This window comes from Pezoporus occidentalis, unplaced genomic scaffold (assembly GCF_034315485.1).
Source record: "Pezoporus occidentalis ecotype Australia unplaced genomic scaffold, CSIRO_AGI_Poc_V1 ctg4, whole genome shotgun sequence".
Taxonomy (NCBI): domain Eukaryota; kingdom Metazoa; phylum Chordata; class Aves; order Psittaciformes; family Psittacidae; genus Pezoporus; species Pezoporus occidentalis.
In genome coordinates this window covers 6,163,934-6,184,070 of record NW_026915724.1, presented here as the reverse complement: position 1 = coordinate 6,184,070, position 20,137 = coordinate 6,163,934, and the positions used below count along the sequence as shown (strand labels likewise).

At 38.6% G+C, this 20,137-nt stretch overlaps 1 protein-coding gene and 1 long non-coding RNA gene across 2 annotated transcripts; both read right to left on the bottom strand.

Annotated features, from left to right (window-relative positions):
- Positions 1-32: 32 nt before the first annotated feature.
- Positions 33-16,678, bottom strand: TTPA (alpha tocopherol transfer protein). Its single transcript, XM_062633300.1, has 5 exons — positions 16,331-16,678; positions 8,112-8,265; positions 7,371-7,564; positions 4,801-4,911; positions 33-2,859 (listed from the first exon to the last, which is right to left on the bottom strand). Exons 1-5 carry the CDS (start codon positions 16,574-16,576, stop codon positions 2,680-2,682), a joined length of 885 nt encoding a protein of 294 aa, XP_062489284.1. The 5' UTR covers positions 16,577-16,678; the 3' UTR covers positions 33-2,679.
- A 1,313-nt stretch (positions 16,679-17,991) lies between these two features.
- LOC134171261 (uncharacterized) lies at positions 17,992-19,660 on the bottom strand. The gene is made up of 2 exons (XR_009967563.1): positions 18,919-19,660; positions 17,992-18,243 (listed from the first exon to the last, which is right to left on the bottom strand). It is a non-coding gene; the product is annotated as an uncharacterized LOC134171261 (long non-coding RNA).
- Between the last annotated feature and the right edge of the window lie 477 nt (positions 19,661-20,137).

Here is a 20,137-nt window from a genome sequence, read left to right as displayed (position 1 = left end):
TTGCTGCATCATTAACCAGTGACAGACCAGTATGGTTCAACTAGAAGAGGTTTATTAATATAATGGTGCTAATACGTTAAAAATTATAAAAACATTGAGCCTTACATTGTGCTTATGGTCAGTAGTGAATTATTTGCATCATCTAACAGCAAATGTCTGTTTTTAGAGGCACCCCTTATATTCTTAAATAATAATGCACCTAGAGATTTTTATTTTTCTTTTGTTGACTCTGCAGCTCAAAGCTGCCAGACACCCCCCATCATACAGACACCTCTTCCAGTCATCACGCAAATGTTCTCATTTTATTGTGTCCTTACTATTAACAGCAACCGCAATTGAGAGTTCCTACAGCCCATGTAACATGTAAACATTAACAAATAATTAACTGTGCATGAAAAAGTAACTGCACTCCATGCTCTAACTGTTGTGTTATGCAAATGTGTTACCATTTAGTAACAGATTCAAGGTGTTATCTGAAGATATTTAGGACTTTATATTCACAGAACTGGTGCAGTCCAAAGGAAGATTTCAAAAACGCAGCTACATTTTGTATATGTGCATATACATGTGCATATACATATGCAATCAAATGAATCTCTGCTACATAAACCAGCAAAACGGTTAGAGACTGGTTGCATAGGGAAAGTTTAAATCTTCCTGTTCACTGAAACACGGTTTGTTCCTTTATGTGGTTTCGATTCAAAGATTAAAATTGCAGGAACATAAAATTAAGACAATAGCTTCAGTTCCCTAGTTTGTAAATGCCTTCAGACTTGACTTACACACCTGAAGAACTGCCAGATGCCTGACTACTTAGCTTATTTTCTTATAAAGAAGAATTAGCACTTCACTGAACTCCTCTATTTAAGGAGCTTTTTTATCACAAAATAGTTCCATCTGAGAAAAAGATATATGAAGTATATGGTAATATAAAAACATATCTGAAAAATGTTTCTTTAAATTTAGGCTCCATACCAAATATTTCCTGAAAGAGAATGAAAAATGCATTTGAGTAAATGAGGGATCTGGAAGAAAAAAATTATTAAAAAGTCTTCCTCAGTTTTGGAATAGTTTTGCGTCTGGCATTGACCCTACCACAGCAAAAGAAAACAGAACCAACAAGTATTCTGTGGGCCTTTCACAGATGTTCCTCTTGCTAAGAAAGAACAGCTTCCAATAGCTTTGAAGTATTAATGATAATCTAATAGACAATATTTCTGATTTAATACAATTTCCCCTAATTTCTTTCCCCAAGCATATATTAATACAGCATCCCAATGTACCATGAAGATTCCAAAATAACTGAAGTTAGCATTTCGAGCTATCTACAAACCAGAGATTTGTTCTAGATTCATTTACATGAAGATTTGTATGGAATGTTTAAATACACAGTGCTCCTGCAAAGAACCCCTAGCTTATTTCAAAACAGAGTTAAAAACTGTAAACAAACTCTAGGAACACTGACAGAGATTTTAACAAAATGCTGAATGAAAAGAAAAATAATTTTTTAGATTATTAAATACTGGGGGTTGCAGGATGATACTGCTATATAATGTGAGCGATAGCTTTTACACAGATATGGTTCATATCTGAATAACAGCCCTTAAAAAATGTTTTCAGTAAGTATAGACAGATTTTTTTCTTTACCCCTACAGAAATAAATTAAAATTAAAAATAATTTCTTCCAGTGCCTAACAGAAGACATTAAATGTTGAGTTGCCAATTACTTTTCTGAAAACAAAATTAAGGTACCCAGCATCTCTGGCGCTGAAGTCCAAAGTGACCTAACAGTACCCTTAAACCATAAAACAGATACTTCTGAAGTTCATATCCACAAAGGATAACCTACTTTACCCTGCAGAACAAACAGCTACTGCAAACAGCTAAAAACCCTTGACCTCTGCTGTGCTTTACAGTAGGAATTAAAGGTGATCATAATCTGAGTTCTTTATAGTTTTTCCACAGACATTATCTCTTTGAAGAAAGAAAATCAGAATTTTCAAGGTTGTTTTGACTCTCTTACCAGTTCCTCCTCCTGATTCATACTGTTCTTTGAAGAATAGGTACACGGTGTTTTCCCTTTCTTCCTCTATAAAACTGGAAGATTAATTAAGGGAAGCTGCACAAGCAGCAAAGATTAAAGCAAATGTCTCACTATTGCTGAGTAATTGTTAATTTGACAATAACAAAATAGTCCTTTTCCCTGAGAATCAATCAAAAAAGCAGCCTCGTTTCAGTTATTGTAAATTAGCCCCACAGTCATACTTTCCCAACAAGCTTATCTACCCCATTCACATTCTGTTCTTTCTTGTAACCTGTTGTCTTGACAAGCCAAGACAGAAGAGCTAAGCATAAGGTTCTTGATTGAATTATTACAGATCAGTTGTCTCCAAAGACTTAATAGGAGCAGTTATCAATTTCTGATATCCAACACACTATTGAGCTTTTTGGCACACAAGTTAATAATCACAAACAGTACTGTAAATATGTAGAATCCATTAATTCCTTCAGATGTACATACTGATAGACTCCAGTTAGTATAAAAAGTGCAGTCAGTATAGTACTCAGTGCCCTGCAAAGACATTCTGGTTTCATTTACATTAATTTCAAGTTTACATGAAAGATTTTGTACTAAACTTATTTCCAGTGTTCAGTAATTGAAATAATACTGTAGTAAGGTTATTCGTGGGCAAACAGAGAAATGCTCTGAAGATAATCTGCAGATGCCACTATAAAGTCAGTCCATTCCTTGGCCAGCTCTTCAAAGGAGACTTCCTCCCCACCATACTCCTGTGGGAGAATGCTGACGGGGAAGTGTTCGGTCAGACTCTGCATGTAGTTATTTCCATGCATATACACCTACCAAAAAATACAAAAAGCATTTACTTGGGTATGAATGCTAGATTACAGAGTGAAAACAGGCAGCAAAGAAACTCAGTGCAAGAGCTGAAGCTCAGTTTGACAAGTCGACTTCTTCATAATGAGCTCCTTAAATGAAGGAGAAACTACCATGTAAGCGAGTTTCCCATGGGTGCTCAAACTGTGTGCTCAGTATCTGCAGCTTGGTGAAGCATAGACTGCAACCCAAGAACTGCATTTTATGCAGCTGCAAGCACAGGAGCTGAAACAAACTACACACTTGTTCCCGACTGGTTCAGCAACATTGAACAGCTAAAGTGAGCTAAACCATGGGAAGACCGGTACTTGGTCTTATCATTATAGCTATCATGCATTTGGTTTTCTGTCATTTCCAAGAAAAAACAGCTTGGCTCCTGGCCATTACTATCTGTTTCTGCCACATGTATTTAAAAACAGCATTATGCAGTATGTATGTAGGTTCACGCAGCCAAGGAGGAGATTCAAAAGAATGGATACCTTGGTTCTTACATTTCAGGTCCAACTGCAATTAGATACTGGACTACGCCTCTTTTTTAACCCTTCTAACACCATAGTTTTGGTTCTTCTTGCTTTATTGCAGCTACTTTGAAGCCTTATTTCTTACTTTCAATCAGACACTTTTATAGGCCTTTTATTAATACATGACAAGAATTCTCTGCAATTATTATTACAAAAAAACTGCAAAATACTCAAAAGGTAGCTGTCTGTCTTTTATCTAACACTTGCCCATCAGGAATTAAGATAGAGTGAATAGTAATTACTCCTATTAAGGTATGGGGAACTGGCCCTTAGAGGTTTGTTTTGAGATCCTACCTGTAACTCAGCCTGGAGACAAGCCAATCTGCTTCTGTTCCATTCGATGAACTAGGATATCTGGTTTGTTTTCTTTTACACCTTTACTGTCCATCTGCCCTCCCTTCTGCTTTTTGAGTTCTATCCTGAGATATTCTGAGCTGGATCAAATGACATGGGCTTTTTTCACAGGTAGTAATGTAAGAGATGAAGGGCCATGGCTTTAGGCTACTGCAACATACTTCATTTTCTTATCCTCTTTTGCGAGTGAGGGACTGCACAAGGCTCCCATAACAAAACACTCGTGCTAGGAAAAGGGGGCTGGCAAACAAATGCTAACAGTGACAAGAAAAAACATGGCTCTACTGTCCCCGAGTGTCATAGCTACTGCAAATGCACAAAATCCTTGTGCTGAGATAAGGAGGCTTCAGAGTGGGAACAGCAATAGGTTTTGGCTGCTTACTTTGTACCTTAGTCTGCTGTTAACATTGCACAGTACTTTTGTGTCAGCTGAAGTCTCCAATATTCTTCCTATGCTACAATAAACCAGAGTTCTTGACATGCTTTTGCATCCACATACAAACAGGTTTTCAGATTTAAAATTGAAAAAACACTTAAAACAACTAAGGAGCTATTTGGAAAAAACCCTGAACTTAATTAAGCCTGACTGATTTTTGATGCATAAATGCCTCTGCAGGTCTTTCAGAACTCAAAAATTGTCTTCTACAAATCCTGCACTACTTGGAGCATAACATCACTTTTTAATGACAATTTCTCACTGTCATTTATAGGCACAGTGCTGGGAAATCCAGGACCTATTTCTTCCTAGTTCTGCAGAAGAACTGCTGTGTGGCCTTAAGCAAATTATTTAACCTCTCTGTGCCACAGCAGTTTTTCTCTTCAGAGTGGTGATAACAGCAACTGCTTGCAACTCTCACATCACTGATAACTGCAAATGCTTTAACAATTAAATTCTGGAGTCCTGCATGGCACTACCACACAAAAATAATTTATGCTTTTCAGTGCTCAGGAGTACCAGATCCTAAGGGAAGTGCTACAGATCGTCACGTAAGGGTTTTGTGGCAGAAAGAAGTATTTGTGTGCACTCACCCGTTCCTTTATTTTTTCAGTGAGAAAAGGCTTAATTAGAGCGAAGACTGGGTGGAAGAATAAAGGCTCATTTATCAAGTGGATACCCCGAACTTTTAGTGGAAAGGAATCCTGTCAACATACATGAAAAATGGTATAAGAAAAAAGAAAATTTTGAAAAGATTCTATTGTTAAGGACAGTCTTTGAAAACTACGTAGTCCATAAGTTAGAACATTCCTCCTGACCTTACCAATTCCTGCACTTTGGAGTGTTCTTAATTTACAATGCCTCAATAACACTTAGAAAAATCACATCAATCACATCAATATGTTCTTCCCATTAGAAGAGGGAAAAGGGAGGGAAACCCAAACAAAACAGAGAGACTGACTATTAAAAAAAACAACTAACAAACCAGAAAAATAAACAAGAAAACCCTCACCAAATTATACATAAGTAATGTACATAAAGCTTGTGCTCAGCCTTTCCTCAGAGGTACAATTCTTCACAAGAGATTCTGCTGCTAATTTACAAAAAAAACCTATCATCCCATGTGCTTTCATTGGCAATTTACAGCCTGAAGGATAGTATGTAAGTATTAAAGCTACTAAGTTAAGTTAAATAAATTATAATTTAGAGACAAGCCTTGAAATTACTGGGTATTTGCGCAAGCCAGTAGTTCAGCTTTCTATTTGCATTCACAATTCATTTAGAAGTTCCATACCTTTGAAATTTAAAAGAAAATACAGCAGTGCTGAAAGACAGAATTATGCAATAGGGAATGTATAGCTTCCATTCATACCTCACCTGCTACTACCCCTGCAACCATAAGTTTTCTGCTTTTAAAAATGGTACTTCTCACAAACATTTTCTCCCTATTAGTACAGCTGCTCTTCTAGAATTATTTCATTCACTCTTTTATGGATAAAAAAAAACCAAACCAAACCCCACACCTTTCTTAAGTGCAAATCCTTTTACAATTTAATGTATGATAAAGACCTTAAAACTATCAGATTATAGGTTTACTGCATGCAATTATGTGCTATCATATACTTAAAGTCTACTGTCATGTTTTTCACAAAACAACTTGGTTTTGCCTGGGGTAACAGATTTTTCAAGATGATGTCACTTACTAATCTGACTACACTTCCCATTTCTTAGTATGTATTTCCTTTCTATTAACTTCTGTTTCTTCCTACAGGGTAGTAATTTGCAAGACACATTTCTAAAGTAAAAAAATGGGTCGAAACTAAGATTACTTTTTACTTATAAGTATATTGAACAACACTATGAAAATCTCTGGGTGAAATATATGAACCCAGTTAAAGTGATGAAAGGAACCTGAAAACAAGTAAGTTAAACTTGTTTCTCTTCTTAGAAAAGAACACTGGAAACACACAAATGTTTTCCACCTGTTTTTTGAATGCCTATAATAAAAATCTAGAAGCTTAAAAAACATGCAACAGATCTGAAATAGGTCATGATGGAAACATGACATTCGAAGAATTTCCTGCTTTGAGGTAATGGATTGAAGCCTTTAGATGTAATTGCAAATCCTGTTCTACCTCCTTTCTGCTATATTACAAGGTTTAAAAAGTTACTAGCAATTTTTTTACTACCTCAGAAATCAACTGAAACACTTTTACTAGTCCAGTTCTCATGAGATCTGGCCCAGGACAGTATGAACATCAAGAGTTCTTATTCCAGATGTGGAAAGTTGGGAATATATGCTAGTTTCACAGAAGTTTCACAGAAGGTAACAAAAAGAATGAACAGTTGAAGTTACAATGATACTAGGTCAATGACTAAGCTTTAACTGAACCTCAGATATGAACTGTTCCAAATCAGAGCAAGAGATTATTTCCCTGGCTCATTTCCATGTTGCAGGCTAACAGATTTTTTATCACTGACTTTCAACCTAATTTCAGAAGGAAAATAGGACTACATTGTAGCTTGTCTGTCACTTCTCTGTCCCCTTCTTTTTTTCCTGCATTCCTTTTTTATTTCCTCTCATATCCATTGGCAAAGTTCTAACAAATTTGTCAGAAAAGAACAAGTCTTAAAGGCAGTAAAGTCCCTGCAAGTTTTGTGAAAAACAGATGAATTAGCAGTGAGTTGGACAAAAAAAATGCTCAGGGGTGGGGGGGAGGCAAAAAGCAAACAGAACATAAACATACATTCTGTTGGTAGCAGATGAAGATCACATAGCATCATCCATACTGGTAACAGGTTAGTACTATCTGTTTTTAACTCAGTACATGCTCTGAGTCTCAGGGGAAAAAAAATGAAAAATACAGGCCCTTCCAAAACTGGGCTTCATCTGCTCTTACACTCATTAAATTCTTGTCTTGTTAACAGGTAGGTGGAGTTCTTACAAAACATCAGAGGTTAAAGGGCATTTACTGCTATGCAAGAACATACTTTATGTCAAATCAAGCACAACCTATGACTTTTAATGGATTTAAGATTTTGTTCTTTTAAGCTGCATAGACTCTAAAAAAGTCTACAGAAGGAAAATTTACTATAGCTTAAAACCGATGAAAAACTGGGAGTTACAGCAATGAAGCAGTGTAAAGCAGTATGTTATACTTACTGTGAGAACAGCAGCAATTTTCTTGGCCACTGCTGGACTGATCTGAAATGCATGAGCAAATTTCCACCCTTGAAGATCAAATATAGCCTTGACTCCATTCCGCTGAGTCTCAGTCTCCTTTACAATGAGTTCAGATGTGATGAGACTTACACGAAACACATCGTATGCTGTAAATAACTTGGGATCCCATTGTCCTGAAGAGTAGATAGATTTTGCATTACCACAAGAATACTGCATACACCTGTACTTTCCCTTGCTACTACTTCTAATGTGCTTCTCAGTAACAAAAAGTAACTAGTAATATCAAAGCTCCTGAAATAAAACAATTTGCCAGTGCAGAAGTTATTTTCTGTGCCTGCTCTGTCATTCGTCTTCTACACGCTTTCTGTAGATGGTACTACCTAATGGAAGATGCTTGTAGATGCCACCTAATGCAGTATGTTCTACCTATGGCTGTAGCCTCCAGTACAAAGCTTTGACAAGAACAGCTTAATTCAGTAAGAGTTATGCTAGCAGAAACAACAGATCATCAATCCAATCAATTCAGGCAATTTTTCTTCAGTACAGTAACTCTACCAAGATTGTACTGCTGAAATTGTGACAATAAAAAAAAACAAAACAAACAAACAAAAAAAAACAACACAAAAAAATCAACCCCAAAATCCCCAAACCATGAAATAAACCAAAAACATCAGTGCCAGAGCCAGGTGTGAAACAGGTTCAAACAATTTTGTCACTCACCAATTCTGTATATTACAACTTTGCTTCCATGGGGGTCCCTTGATCTCAGGACTCCGTGATAGCCAGCAAGTAAGAGTCCAAGAACAGAAGATGGTCGTAAATCTGCACTTATTTCTGGGCATTCAATTCTCCACTTCTGGTAATTCTTCAGTAACTAGAAAAAATAAATGTGGATGTCAAAAAAGCATCAGGTGTTATATGAACAGCACAGTTAAAAAACGCTTTCTACACGTGGTTGCATTCAGGTTTAATTCATTAAATTGGCTGTAATTTCATTGTATATTTTAAGCAAATTACTAAGGTTGCTGTACTGGATCAAATGAGTTAAGTCCTTATGATGAATATAGAACCCTGTCAAACTGCTAATGTACAGCAGTTGTCATTTTGTGTCAGAAAACTGGAAAATATAGAAAAAGCCTGTAGTTTCCATGTAAAATACACATGAAAAACAGTTTTCTTACTCAGGTTACCTTTAGAGTTATGCAGTTTGATACTGCATCAGATTCATTCGCCAGTTTTTAATTTAGACATGTAAAATTTTACACAGGAATATTCTCTTTCACCCACCCATTCCTCCCCTCCCATAAAGTATGGGCCCATTTTGTACACACACACAGAGTCATAAATAATTTTAGTTTACTATTAAAACAGGTATGATCATCAGCATATCCAAAGAATTTTTTCAAGGTCTCTCTTAGCCCCCTGAACTGGCAGAGTATAACAATGTGGTAGGTCCATTACCCATTAAGAAATCTGCCTCCCGCAGAGTAGAAATACAAGAATCTATTTTGCTAAAGCAGAGATCCTGCCCTTTATAGAGGACATGATCACCCTGGCTTCTAAGACTGGAAGGCAGCAACAGTACGCCTAAGGCACAGAAAGAGCTGTGTGTTGAAGGCCAATGGCCTAACTCTAAGGAAGAGTCCACCATAGGTGTTACTTTCTGAGGTAACATCTGTGTAGAAGAATTACAGGTGATACTGTGAAAAGTCATCTTAAAGATGGATCATAAAAAATTAAGTTGGTGAAGCAGTAGTTTTAATTCCCAAGTCTAATTACTGTTTCTTATTATTAAGTGGCGGTGAAGGAAAGTAACTGCTATGCCCTGCAACAAAAATTTGTTGAAGATATTTTGCACAGGTAAGTGGGAAGCTATACAAAATTATTTTCTAAAAGGCTTCCTCTCAATTCACCAACTAAATTCTGCCTCTGCTCTATCACCCATGCTAAGATCTCTGTAATGGAATTTGGAGGGTAAAGGGGTAGTTATTGCAAGTAATTTAGATTTTATATTACAATTTCCTAAATAGCAACAGTTTAGACTTTTAACCAAGGCCGTCAAAGGAGCCAAGGGAATCAGAATTTTTCAGTACCTTTTTTTCACAACAAACTGAAACATAGGTTTAAATCTTAAAGGTAGCATGCACAGGTTAGCCTTTGTAATTGTTTCTGTATTTCATAAACAGCGAAACATAATCTGATCCTCATCACAGTTTTACAAATTAAATGTCTTCACAATAAAACCATCAACCAACAGTATAAAAACATCAGCCAACAGTCTTTTATTTCTGTTAATTTATATTAACAGAAATTATTTTTTATTGATTTTTCAGTATTTCACAAAAGAAACATTAAAAGAACTATCAGCTCCAACTAATAGAACACAACCTTAAATTAGACATTTCTTGTATCCATGCAAGTATCATTTTCTTCATCATTTTGATAGAAAGAAAGGTCAGAACGAACTTCTGTGAATACTGAATCCATCCCCTTGGAACATCACTGCACCATCTAAACTGATGCATAGCTACAGTCTCTTACAGGGAGACCTGAGACTCACCATCCTGTACCACACAGCATGCTTATATGAGACAATTAGTTGTATTCCTTAACCTTCCCTCTACTTTGTAGTTTCTCATATAATTTTACATAAACCATATACTTTTTCTTCATTGTAAGGCTCTTCAGCTCAGCTGAAGGTCTTAAATTCTTCTGAAGGTGTCTCAAATGAATTATCATGAGGAAATTATTTATAAGGTATTACAGTTGTCAGTAGAATTTACTTACAAATAAATGGTGTACTGATCAGAAATTACCTGTATTTTCATGGAATAGCGCCTATAAATGCATATTTAGGTACAAAAATTAGAAAGTTCACCCCCCCATGCTACAATTCCACCTGATTTGGCAATGAGAAAGTTGATAAAAGCCTCATCATAAACCATACTGTAGAAAGCAACATTTAACCTTTAGGAAAATTTTACAAGAAGCCTTTTGAATGGATTAAACCAGCTCTAGTCTAGGCTAACTTCAAACAAATGAATAAAAAAGGTTGGGGTGGGATGGGAGGGAGGAGGGTGAAGTAGGGAAAGTAGATTAATTTGTGGAATAGAAATTCACCATGATTGCAAGATAGCCCTGAAGAGGTACTCTGATTATCTCACTCTGTTAGTGTTTTACTCTCTACAAAGGGCACTGTTTGAGCAATTACAACCACTTTGTGCCAACCAGACAGCACTGTCAACATATTTTTTTTCTTGGTCTTTCCAATACAAACACTTTAACCACAGCAAAATACAAACTCACACTCAAACACTACACAAACATCTGTAGCTTTGTAATTTCTCACTTTTTTTTCCAAAATCTCTTGTACCACAACTTAATGAACCTAATTTACAATCACATAAATATTGTAAACAACTCTTTGAAATGCTGCCTGCCAACACTAAGATGAGAATAAATATAATACATTCATTCAATACCCTAAATAATCCTTTTTTGCCAATGCAGTTATTTTCATTAGTATTTACATTTTCCAAGTTGGAAAGAACAAGGACTTAAGTTCTGGACCTTGGGAGACAGCGATCGCAGCTTGTGACACGCGATCCTTACAGAAGACATAATTTATCTAACTGGCAAGTCCATTAAGGAGTAAATACATCGTTGGAATACTACTGATGCCTTCCATAACGTGGGCAAATGGCCCATCTTTTAGGTACATGACATGACTAAGCTCCAAACACCCTTCCCTTGGACAGAAAGGCACAAAGTGCTAACGAATTACCAGATTTTGAAAACCGATTCTAACTACCTGAAACAATTAGAGCTGAAGTAAAGGTTGGCATTAGATAATCTTCCACAGCATCTACAGCTAATCTGGGGACATACTCTATAAACTTTTACTTATGTAAACAATCCCTTTCTCAGCAGCTGGACATATTCATGTCACACAGCTACTCACATGAGTAATCCTTAAACATATAATGGAATTAAAAAACTAGCAGTGGGTACTTACAGTTTTACTTTATTTTGAAATATTCTAATTTAACATTGTTTAAACACTAAAATTCATGTGAAATGTTTAAAAGATATGGGTTTGTTTTTTTCTTAGTAAAGACAGCAAGGAAAAACAAATATTATTTATAGCAGTCTGGATATAGAGATCAGCAAACTAATATCAGAAAAAACAGGAGCATTCATCACATAGTATAAAAAGTGGCTTATGTACTTAGAACACAGGGAAAACATCTCAATGTATAATTATCTGTGTTTACAGACTGAATAACCTACTTAGCATCTGCTCAGCATCTGAAAATAGATGCACAGTAACTCGATTAATAGGGAAAGCTGGATGAAAAACTCCAGTGTCTGGAGTTAAGCATTAATTAGGATTTTTTTCCTGAGGTTTGCAAGAGACAGTTCCAGACTTCTGAACATCACAGATGATAAGTTTCTAATTAACTCAAGATTCATGTGCTACAAAACAAAGTGAACTTAGTACTTAAGAGAAAACAATGTGCTTGTTACAGAAACCAATGTATTTTTTATATGTAAATTAACTACTTTTTTATTGATTAATAACTATTTATTCATATTAACAAGGATACTAGACAGAATTAGGCCTCTACTCTTGTCAGCAGTTGTACCAATGCACACAACATTTAGGAAAAGTATGTTTTATATTGGTAATCTTTGGAGGAGAAAACAACAGCTCCAAGTTTAGAATATAAACATATATATGCACACACATGAACACACACCTTTGTGCATATGCTTTACATATGTGTATATAGCTACACACAGAATTTATCTGGTATACATAGATAAAGAATTTAAAATATTTTTATTGAGACACAGAACTTTCCCAACTCCACACACATCACCTCTTTGCCAGCTGGGAGAAGACGTGTAAGGTGAGACATTTGGTTTAGCACAAAGGGAAGACTTGTTGACTGATTTGTTTCCTCAACACTCAAGCCCAGAGACGTCCTTTTTGAGAAATCCCTCTGCACTGATGGACAAAGACCAGCCAAATAACTGATTCAAACTTCGTATTTATATTTGAATGATGATCCTCAGAGGTAGTGCCCGAGACTCAGCTGTAAGTTCGGCACTATGGAAAACAATCCTTCTTGTACAGCATAGTTATTCTAAGCAATTTATTTGCCGTACAACACACTAGAAAGTCTTGATTTCTACAAAAGTCAAATGCAGAGCAAAGACAAAGTACCTTCATATCAACCACAACTCTTAAAAGGATCCTAGATATTGAGATAGTTTTGAGTGCCATAAAAATGATGCTTACAAAAGTCTTAAGTGGTATACGAAAACACCTCCTGGCACAGAGTTTCAAAGTTGCATTTTTACTGAATTTAAAAAGTTTCATTCTTTTCCCCAGAGTATAATCTATTTCAAGTACAAAACTACAGTATCCCCAAGTCACTGAAAATCACACTATTATGCAAAAGTTGCATGTAAGACATCATGCAAGGACGTAATAAAATACACTGGGCAAAAAGATTTATGGAGGAAAGAAGACGCTAGCCCTCCAGATTTCACATAACTACTGAATCCAAGTGACTGGTTTTGATCATAACAGTGAAGTCAAACATACACACACAGCTCATACATTAGAAAAGGGGCGTATAAAGCCATTGCTTTAGTGTAATTAATGGAGATTCGTGGCCCTGCTTCTCAGTTTATAGCATATGGAATACTTAGGTATATCTGCACAAATTAATGAGCAAACAACATGCTTCAGCTCAGATATGAATTTATATCCAGACTGCAGACTTCTTCAGCATTAGCATCTCATCCATACCTCTAACAGAGATTACAAAGGCACAGAAGATGCTGCAATAATATGACTAATTCCTCCAGAGTGTTAATTTTGGTAGGGAGGTAAGTATTGCCCAGAAATCTCACAGGACAAACAAAAAAATCATTTTTACCTACTAGAGGTTTGTTGCGTTGTTTGACAGTTAGTGATATTCTGTCAAAGGACTTTCTACAGATGAATTGCTCTGCCAGCATTTCATGTAGACTGACCTAATACTTTTTTAATAATAACATTCATTCATGGAAGCTATCTGCTTAATTTCACCTCTTCTTCTGGAGCCTGTACTTAAGTGGTTTGGGTTGATGAATGTTATTTCCAGACACTTTCTAAGATAAAGCAGTGGGCAGAAGTTTAATCTTCCCTGTGATTCAAACTGAAGAAAAATAATTCTCTTCTAACTTGAGAACAGTCTGTTACTGAATTTAATTTAATAATCATTGGCTTTTAAAAATACAGACAGTTTCAGCTCAAGTTCTTCAGTTCCAGCTACCTGTTTCAGTAGTGAATTTGCTTCTAGCATGACATGTGTAAGTACATCAGTATTTAAAAGCAAGTCTGGAACTGCCACTGGAAAAATGTAAAAGACTGCTGTTCAAACAACTAATCATAAAAGATTCAAAAATTGACTGTCTTGCCACAGTCTACCAATCATTCTTTTCTGAAGCATTTCCAAATGTCAGGAAACTAAAATCAGATAAATCTATGTCAAATATTTACCAGGAATGCACGTATAAAGTGTGGTCAGTTGGCAGATTCTTGATTCCTACTTACAGCTATGTCTAAACCCACATTAAGAAAAGATGCTTGACAACCTTTGCTTATAAGCACTGAGAGAGCCAGAAACTCGTTTATCCCTTTAGCCTGCTCTACAAACACTATGCAGCAGCACACATGAGCCCAGTGGCCAAAAAGAGACTATCACCCTGAACTCCAAACTGAGAGGTAACATCAAACCAAGATGGGAGGGAGCAGCCACTGTCTGGGCTGATGGCAGGAGGGCCCTGTCTGGGATGGAGTATTAACAGAACCTCTGCATGTGGTCAGACTTCGGTTAGATTAATATACATCTTATGATCACCACAGATTTTTGCACAAATTTGCCTTAATATACCAATTGCAGATAAACACATTCCTTTAACTCCTCCACCTGCCAAAAAAAAACAAACCAAAGCAAAACAAAATGGGCTTCTTTTCTTCTTCCCATACTATAAGAGAAGAACCCTAGAAGTCAGTTTCAGCTGGTATGTGGAAGATCATGCACAGGTAGCGACAGCATTTAGAGATCTGAAATTCTAGATGGGAAGACTGAACATGGATGGGTTTTGAACATCAGAATCTCTTAATTCATAGAAGGGTCAAAACAAGAAATGTAGAAACTTAGCAGCATGTGGAGACCCAGAAATTCTAAAGAGATTCTAAATAAGACTTCATTTTTTTTCTGACCAGGTCCCCAGTCCTAGAAGGCTGATTTTCCAGAAGAGCATAGGAAATTCGCTGTTTCATAGACTTCATCTCTAAACTTACCCTGGATTCCATGCTCTTAAAGATTAGTCCTACCTACAACACATCTCAGAATTAATCACAAGAAAGTGCAGAAAAGTATGGGCCAAATTCTAAAGTGCTACTGTCCTGTGTACAGCATTATCACTAACAACCAACTGCAATGTGGGTTGTGGGATTTAGGAGTGCATGTTGTCTTCCTTAAGACCTATTTTTTGGAACCAAGGAATATAGGAAAACAACACATCTTTTGTTGGGAAAGAAAAAAATACATAGTTCTACAAGTACTAATGCACAGCTCCGATAGAAACGTTATGAACTTCAAGCAAAAAATCCATAAATATCCTAAGGAATCTCAATTGACTTGCTAGTTCTTCTACTGAGGAGAGGTTTAAAGCTATGATGCAAATTGCATGAGCCAAGCGAAAAGAACACAAAATATAGTTTTAAATCTATTTATGATTAAGAGCTTAATTCAGTTTCTCACATTCTTTTTTTTTTATAGCTACCCTAATTCTGCAATATATCCTTAGAGTACTAAACTCAAAAAATCTACAGTACAGAGAAGTCATAAACTAAAAAGTGAGGTCTGTTGGGCAATGCTATGTCATCAACATCACTGAATATCACTGAAACACAGCTTCCAGGTGGCATAAGTGAGTAAGTGCTTTTGCCCTAGGGAAGATTTCAAAATACTTTCTGCTCAGAAGCGTTAGTGGTTGTCAGTCTTCCTGTGAAAAAAAGAAATAGTAACAATTTGTACCTTTGGATATTAAAAATAGGCACGCACTGTCTGTACAGCAAAAAGCTGCACAAGCAAGCAGCCAGGGAAGTACGAAAACTTACCAAAGCCTGAAAGGAGTTCTGCAAATGACTAAACTCCAGGAGAAAAGAGTGGATTTTCCTCATAGCTTTACACTGGATCAATTATAAAAAGCAGTGAAACTAGTACCATTACTAATAACAAGTAACTGGAGCCTGGTAAGCACAGTAAGGGTGTCCTCTAACGGTTATCATTTTCCTGACCTTACCACACTTACTGTAACCTCTGCCTTATATAACTGTACCCCACTTACCGTAACCTTTATGCTACCTCATCAAGGCTGCACAAAGCCAGCCACGGCACCACACATTTACATGGTGGTGCCATGCTGAATGTGACAAGCAATTAGTTACACCCTGAAACTACCTGCTTGGCCTTGCCCGACCCAAGCAGCACAGCTCATCCACCCCACTCTCCCCTTAGCAGCAATAACACACTCCTACTTCTCGATCCCCGCGGCCCCCCACCACCGCTGCCTCGCCGTACCCCCGGGACAAAGGCGAGGCCCCCGGAGGCAGCGGGCTTCGAGGCCCGGGGGCCTGCGGGTCCCAGGCCCGGCAGCGGGCTGGCGGACGGGACCCCCTGGGCTGGGTCCGCGGCCCTGCCCGTGCCCGTGCCCGTGCCCGTGCCCGTGCCCGGCTGGCTGGCTGACAGCCGCCGCGGGGACTCCGCAAGCGAACGGTGATGCGGCCGCCCCCTTCACACCCTCAGAGTCTGGCGGGACTCCCCCACAGACGCTCGGACGGCCACCAGTCCGTTCCTCGCTCCCCTCCTTACCCTCCAGGCCTGGTCAAAGTGGAAGTCCCGGGCGCGCAGGAACCGCACCAGAAAAGAGTCGCTGAGGGGCTGCGGCCAGCGCTGGCCGGGCTCTGCCTCCGCCCGCCGCCGCAGCTCGGAGACGGCGCTGCGCACCCGCGGCGAGTGGTCGGGCAAGTCGTTGAGGCGCCCCGCGCCCGGCGGCCCCTGCGACATCCCGCCGCTGGCCGGCTCCGAGGCGACCGCGCTCACCCCCTCTGGTCCCATCGGCAACCAAGTGGCTGCGGAGCCCGCCGGGGGGCGGAGGCAGCCCGTTTGGGCTTAACCCTGAGCACCCTCCCCGGTCGGAGCGGGAAGGGGCGGAGGCAGGTGTGTGTGTGTGTGTGTGTGTGTGTGTGTGTGTGTGTGTGTGTGTGTGTGTGTGTGTGTGTGTGTGTGTGTGTGTGTGTGTGTGTGTGTGTGTGTGTGTGTGGGTGTGTGTGGGTGTGTGTGGGTGTGGGTGTGTGGGTGTGTGTGGGTGTGTGTGTGGGTGTGGGTGTGTGTGGGGGGGTGTGTGTGTGTGTGTGTGTGTGTGTGTGTGTCCGGCCCCGTCCGGCCCCGCTGCGGAGGTCACCTTTTGGGGTGATACTTTGATCTTTGGTTTGGGTTTTGTTTGGTTTTTCCCCCACTTTTATGGACTTGACCAGTTTTTAGCATTTTATGCCTTAAGAACATCTCTTTTGTTCTTAGCTTGCAGCTCCAAAAAGAAGCTGTGCCTGCAGTAACAGAGACATCTCTCTGTGTGGAGAAAAGATGCTGAAACTGAAGTCAGCTTCAGTCCAACTTTGCTGCCCGGCAGTGACTTCAGTTATCGAAGGTGAAGAGTGCATTGCTGCTATTAGTATTTTTATGATAAGCATTTCCATTGATCAGGTTTCCTTTGTGATCTCTCTGCCCTACTTAAGGCTTAAAAGCCTTACTTCATTTAACATACAATGTATAAAGCATACTTGGGCCTAATAAAAGGTTGACAAAACTTTGTTCAAGATTATCTTGCCCTTCTCTGGCTTTCTACATGTACACTTAATATTTTCTTACTTTTATCTTACTTAATACTTTTCAGTTGGTATTTTGGTTGTATCTAGTAATGTCCTGGACTCTTACAAACTGCTGAAATGTCTGCGGGTATCCCATTCAGTATTACAGATGTCAAAAAAGATCTGCCTAAGTAAATGCAGATAGTAAAAGTGGGAGGAGTAGGAATAATCTTACCAAAGAAAGAGATTAAAGCAGGAACTCAAGTGACTGACTGAACAGGAAATACAGGCTTAGAGGGACAAAGTGTTGCAGCAAAGGACAAGAACTGGGAAACCAATGGGTATAGCTGTCAAGGGTATGTAGAGGTGGATATTAGGGAGGTGTGAGGAAGTATAGACCTGCCCTATATCAAGAAAAAAAAGCAAGCTGGAAATGTAAGAAGACACAAAAGAGAACAGAACGTGGAGAGGGCAGCAAACAGCAAGTTGTGCTAAACCTTTCTGAACAGAGCTTCAGTGGGAAAAATGGCACGCAAACATGTAACCCAGCCACAGGTGGCAGGACAAACACAAAGGGATACCGCAGCAAGGTCAGACAGTGCTTTTAAACACCACTTCCTAACTTTTGAGCACTTAGTTTTGCCATCTCAGTATTGTAACAACTTACTGTGAAAACAAAAAGGGTGAGAAAATACAGATAACTTTTTATTTCACCTTTCAGCTGAGCAACTCACAGGTTTTAAATAGCTTTTCTACAAAATTCGGATTGTGATTTTGGCTTCAAATTTGACCATAATTAGTTTTAAAGGTGGTTTCAGTGATTTTTCTCAAGACTGAGTTACAAAAATATCTGTAAAGTTTCTATTAAAAATTCTGCAAGTGATCCTATAGTAGTAACACTAAGGAGAGCTCCTGTCTCTGACATGAAGAAAAACTTGGGGGTGCTGGTTGATGAGAAAAGGAACATGAGCAAGGCAGTGTGCGCTTGCAGCCCAGAAAGCCAAATGTATCCTGAGCTGTATCAAAAGGAGTGTGATCAGCAGGTCGAAGGAGGTGATCCTGCCCCTCTACTCTGCTCTTGTGAGACCTCACCTGGAGTATTGTGTACAGTTCTGGTGTCCTCAACATAAAAAGGACATGGAACTGTTGGAACAAGTCCAGAAAAGGGCCACGAGGATGATCAGGGGACTGGAGCACCTCCCGTATGAAGACAGGCTGAGGAAGTTGGGGCTGTTCAGCCTGGAGAAGAGAAGGCTGCGTGGAGACCTCATAGCAGCTTTCCAGTATCTGAAAGCGGCCTTTAGGGGTGCTGGGGAGGGACTCTTCATTAGGGACTGTAGTGATAGGACAAGGGGTAACGGGCTAAAACTTAAAGAGGGGAAGTTTAGATTGGATATAAGGAGGAAATTCTTTCCTGTTAGGGTGGTGAGGCACTGGAATGAGTTGCCCAGGGAGGTTGTGAATGCTCCATTCCTGGCAGTGTTCAAGACCAGGTTGGACAGATCCTTGGGTGAGATGGTTTAGTGTGAGGTGTCCCTGCCCATGGCAGGGGAGTTGGAACTAGATGATCTTAAGGTCCTTTCCAACCCTAACTATTCTATGATTCTATGATATCATCAAGGCTTCATACAGAGGAGCCAACATGTTGAATACTTGAGCCTTTACCAGAGCAGTTAAGACCTGTTGCAAGATGAGGCTTGTAGGTAAAGTTTTTGTTTTGTTTAATTACAGCTGGAAAAGAGCTCAAGTGCCTGAAAGCTCTGTCTAAATAAAACATTCCTGTATGCAAACTTTGCTCTGTTTGTATCCTTGGACCATGATGATTATTGCTGCAACGAAGACTAGAAATTGTGGCAGTCTCTCTTAGATGTTCCTTTTTGGTGTATTCTGGTGACAAACAGACTTTTTCCAGATAGCTGGAATTTGCCCTCCTTCAGCAGAAGCTTTACGTCTGTGTAAAACCCACATCATACTTCAACAGGTCTTCTGTGGCAAGTGTTCAAGAGTTGTGTAAGCAACTATCTTTGCCTACACTAGATTCTACAGTATAGATTGACTGCAAAATATATATGTGCCTGTGCTCCTTTCTTTTACAGGATATTATCAAAATCAGAAAAGATTTTTGAGTTTCAACCCTACAGTAGTAGTTGTATGTTCTTTCTCTGAAGGATACAGGTAAATAGAAGGACCTTGTATTTCACACACACACATTTAAGCTAGCTAGGATCAAGATTAAGCGTTAAACTTTCACAGGTGTTGAGCTTAATTTCAGTCACTGAGGGCAGCGGGTAGTCAGCATCTCTATAAATTAAGTTCTAGTTAACTTGCTTAAGCTTGTGCAAAAAGGCCATCATGGAATGTTTAATTGTTTCTAAGAATTCACATATTTAAAAGTATTAATGCAGAGGTTTTGGGAAATCAAGGCAATAATGGGGACAGTTCATTATAGGGTGCCAGATGGCTTGCTCTACCCTCTTGTCTTTCTCCTCAAAGTACACACCAGCTAAACCAAAATAACCCTACTCTAAAAAAAAAAAAAACAAAAAACAAAAACAAACAAACAAACAAAAAAAAAACAAAAAAACAAAAACAAAAAACTAAACCCAAAATGTTCAACTATTTAATTCTTCAAGATTATCACATACTTCTGGGTGGGCAGGCATTTGGGAAGAATTATGTTACCATTTATTAAATAGAGAGAAATGCAATTTAAAAAAATATTATTTCTCACTGTATTATTTATGTTTATGTAACCTCCCCCCCAAAAAACCCAACAAACATTCCTATATAAGGAAACTCCTGTACAAATGCA

Excerpts from the sequence above, each read along its gene's own strand:
- TTPA (XM_062633300.1), bottom strand. The coding sequence starts at position 16,576 with ATGGGACCAGAGGGGGTGAGCGCGGTCGCCTCGGAGCCGGCCAGCGGC. Across the intron at positions 8,266-16,330 it reads ACTTTGACCAGGCCTGGAGG|TTACTGAAGAATTACCAGAA; the intron begins GTAAGGAGGGGA and ends TATTTTTTCTAG. Across the intron at positions 7,565-8,111 it reads AGTTGTAATATACAGAATTG|GACAATGGGATCCCAAGTTA; the intron begins GTGAGTGACAAA and ends TCTACTCTTCAG.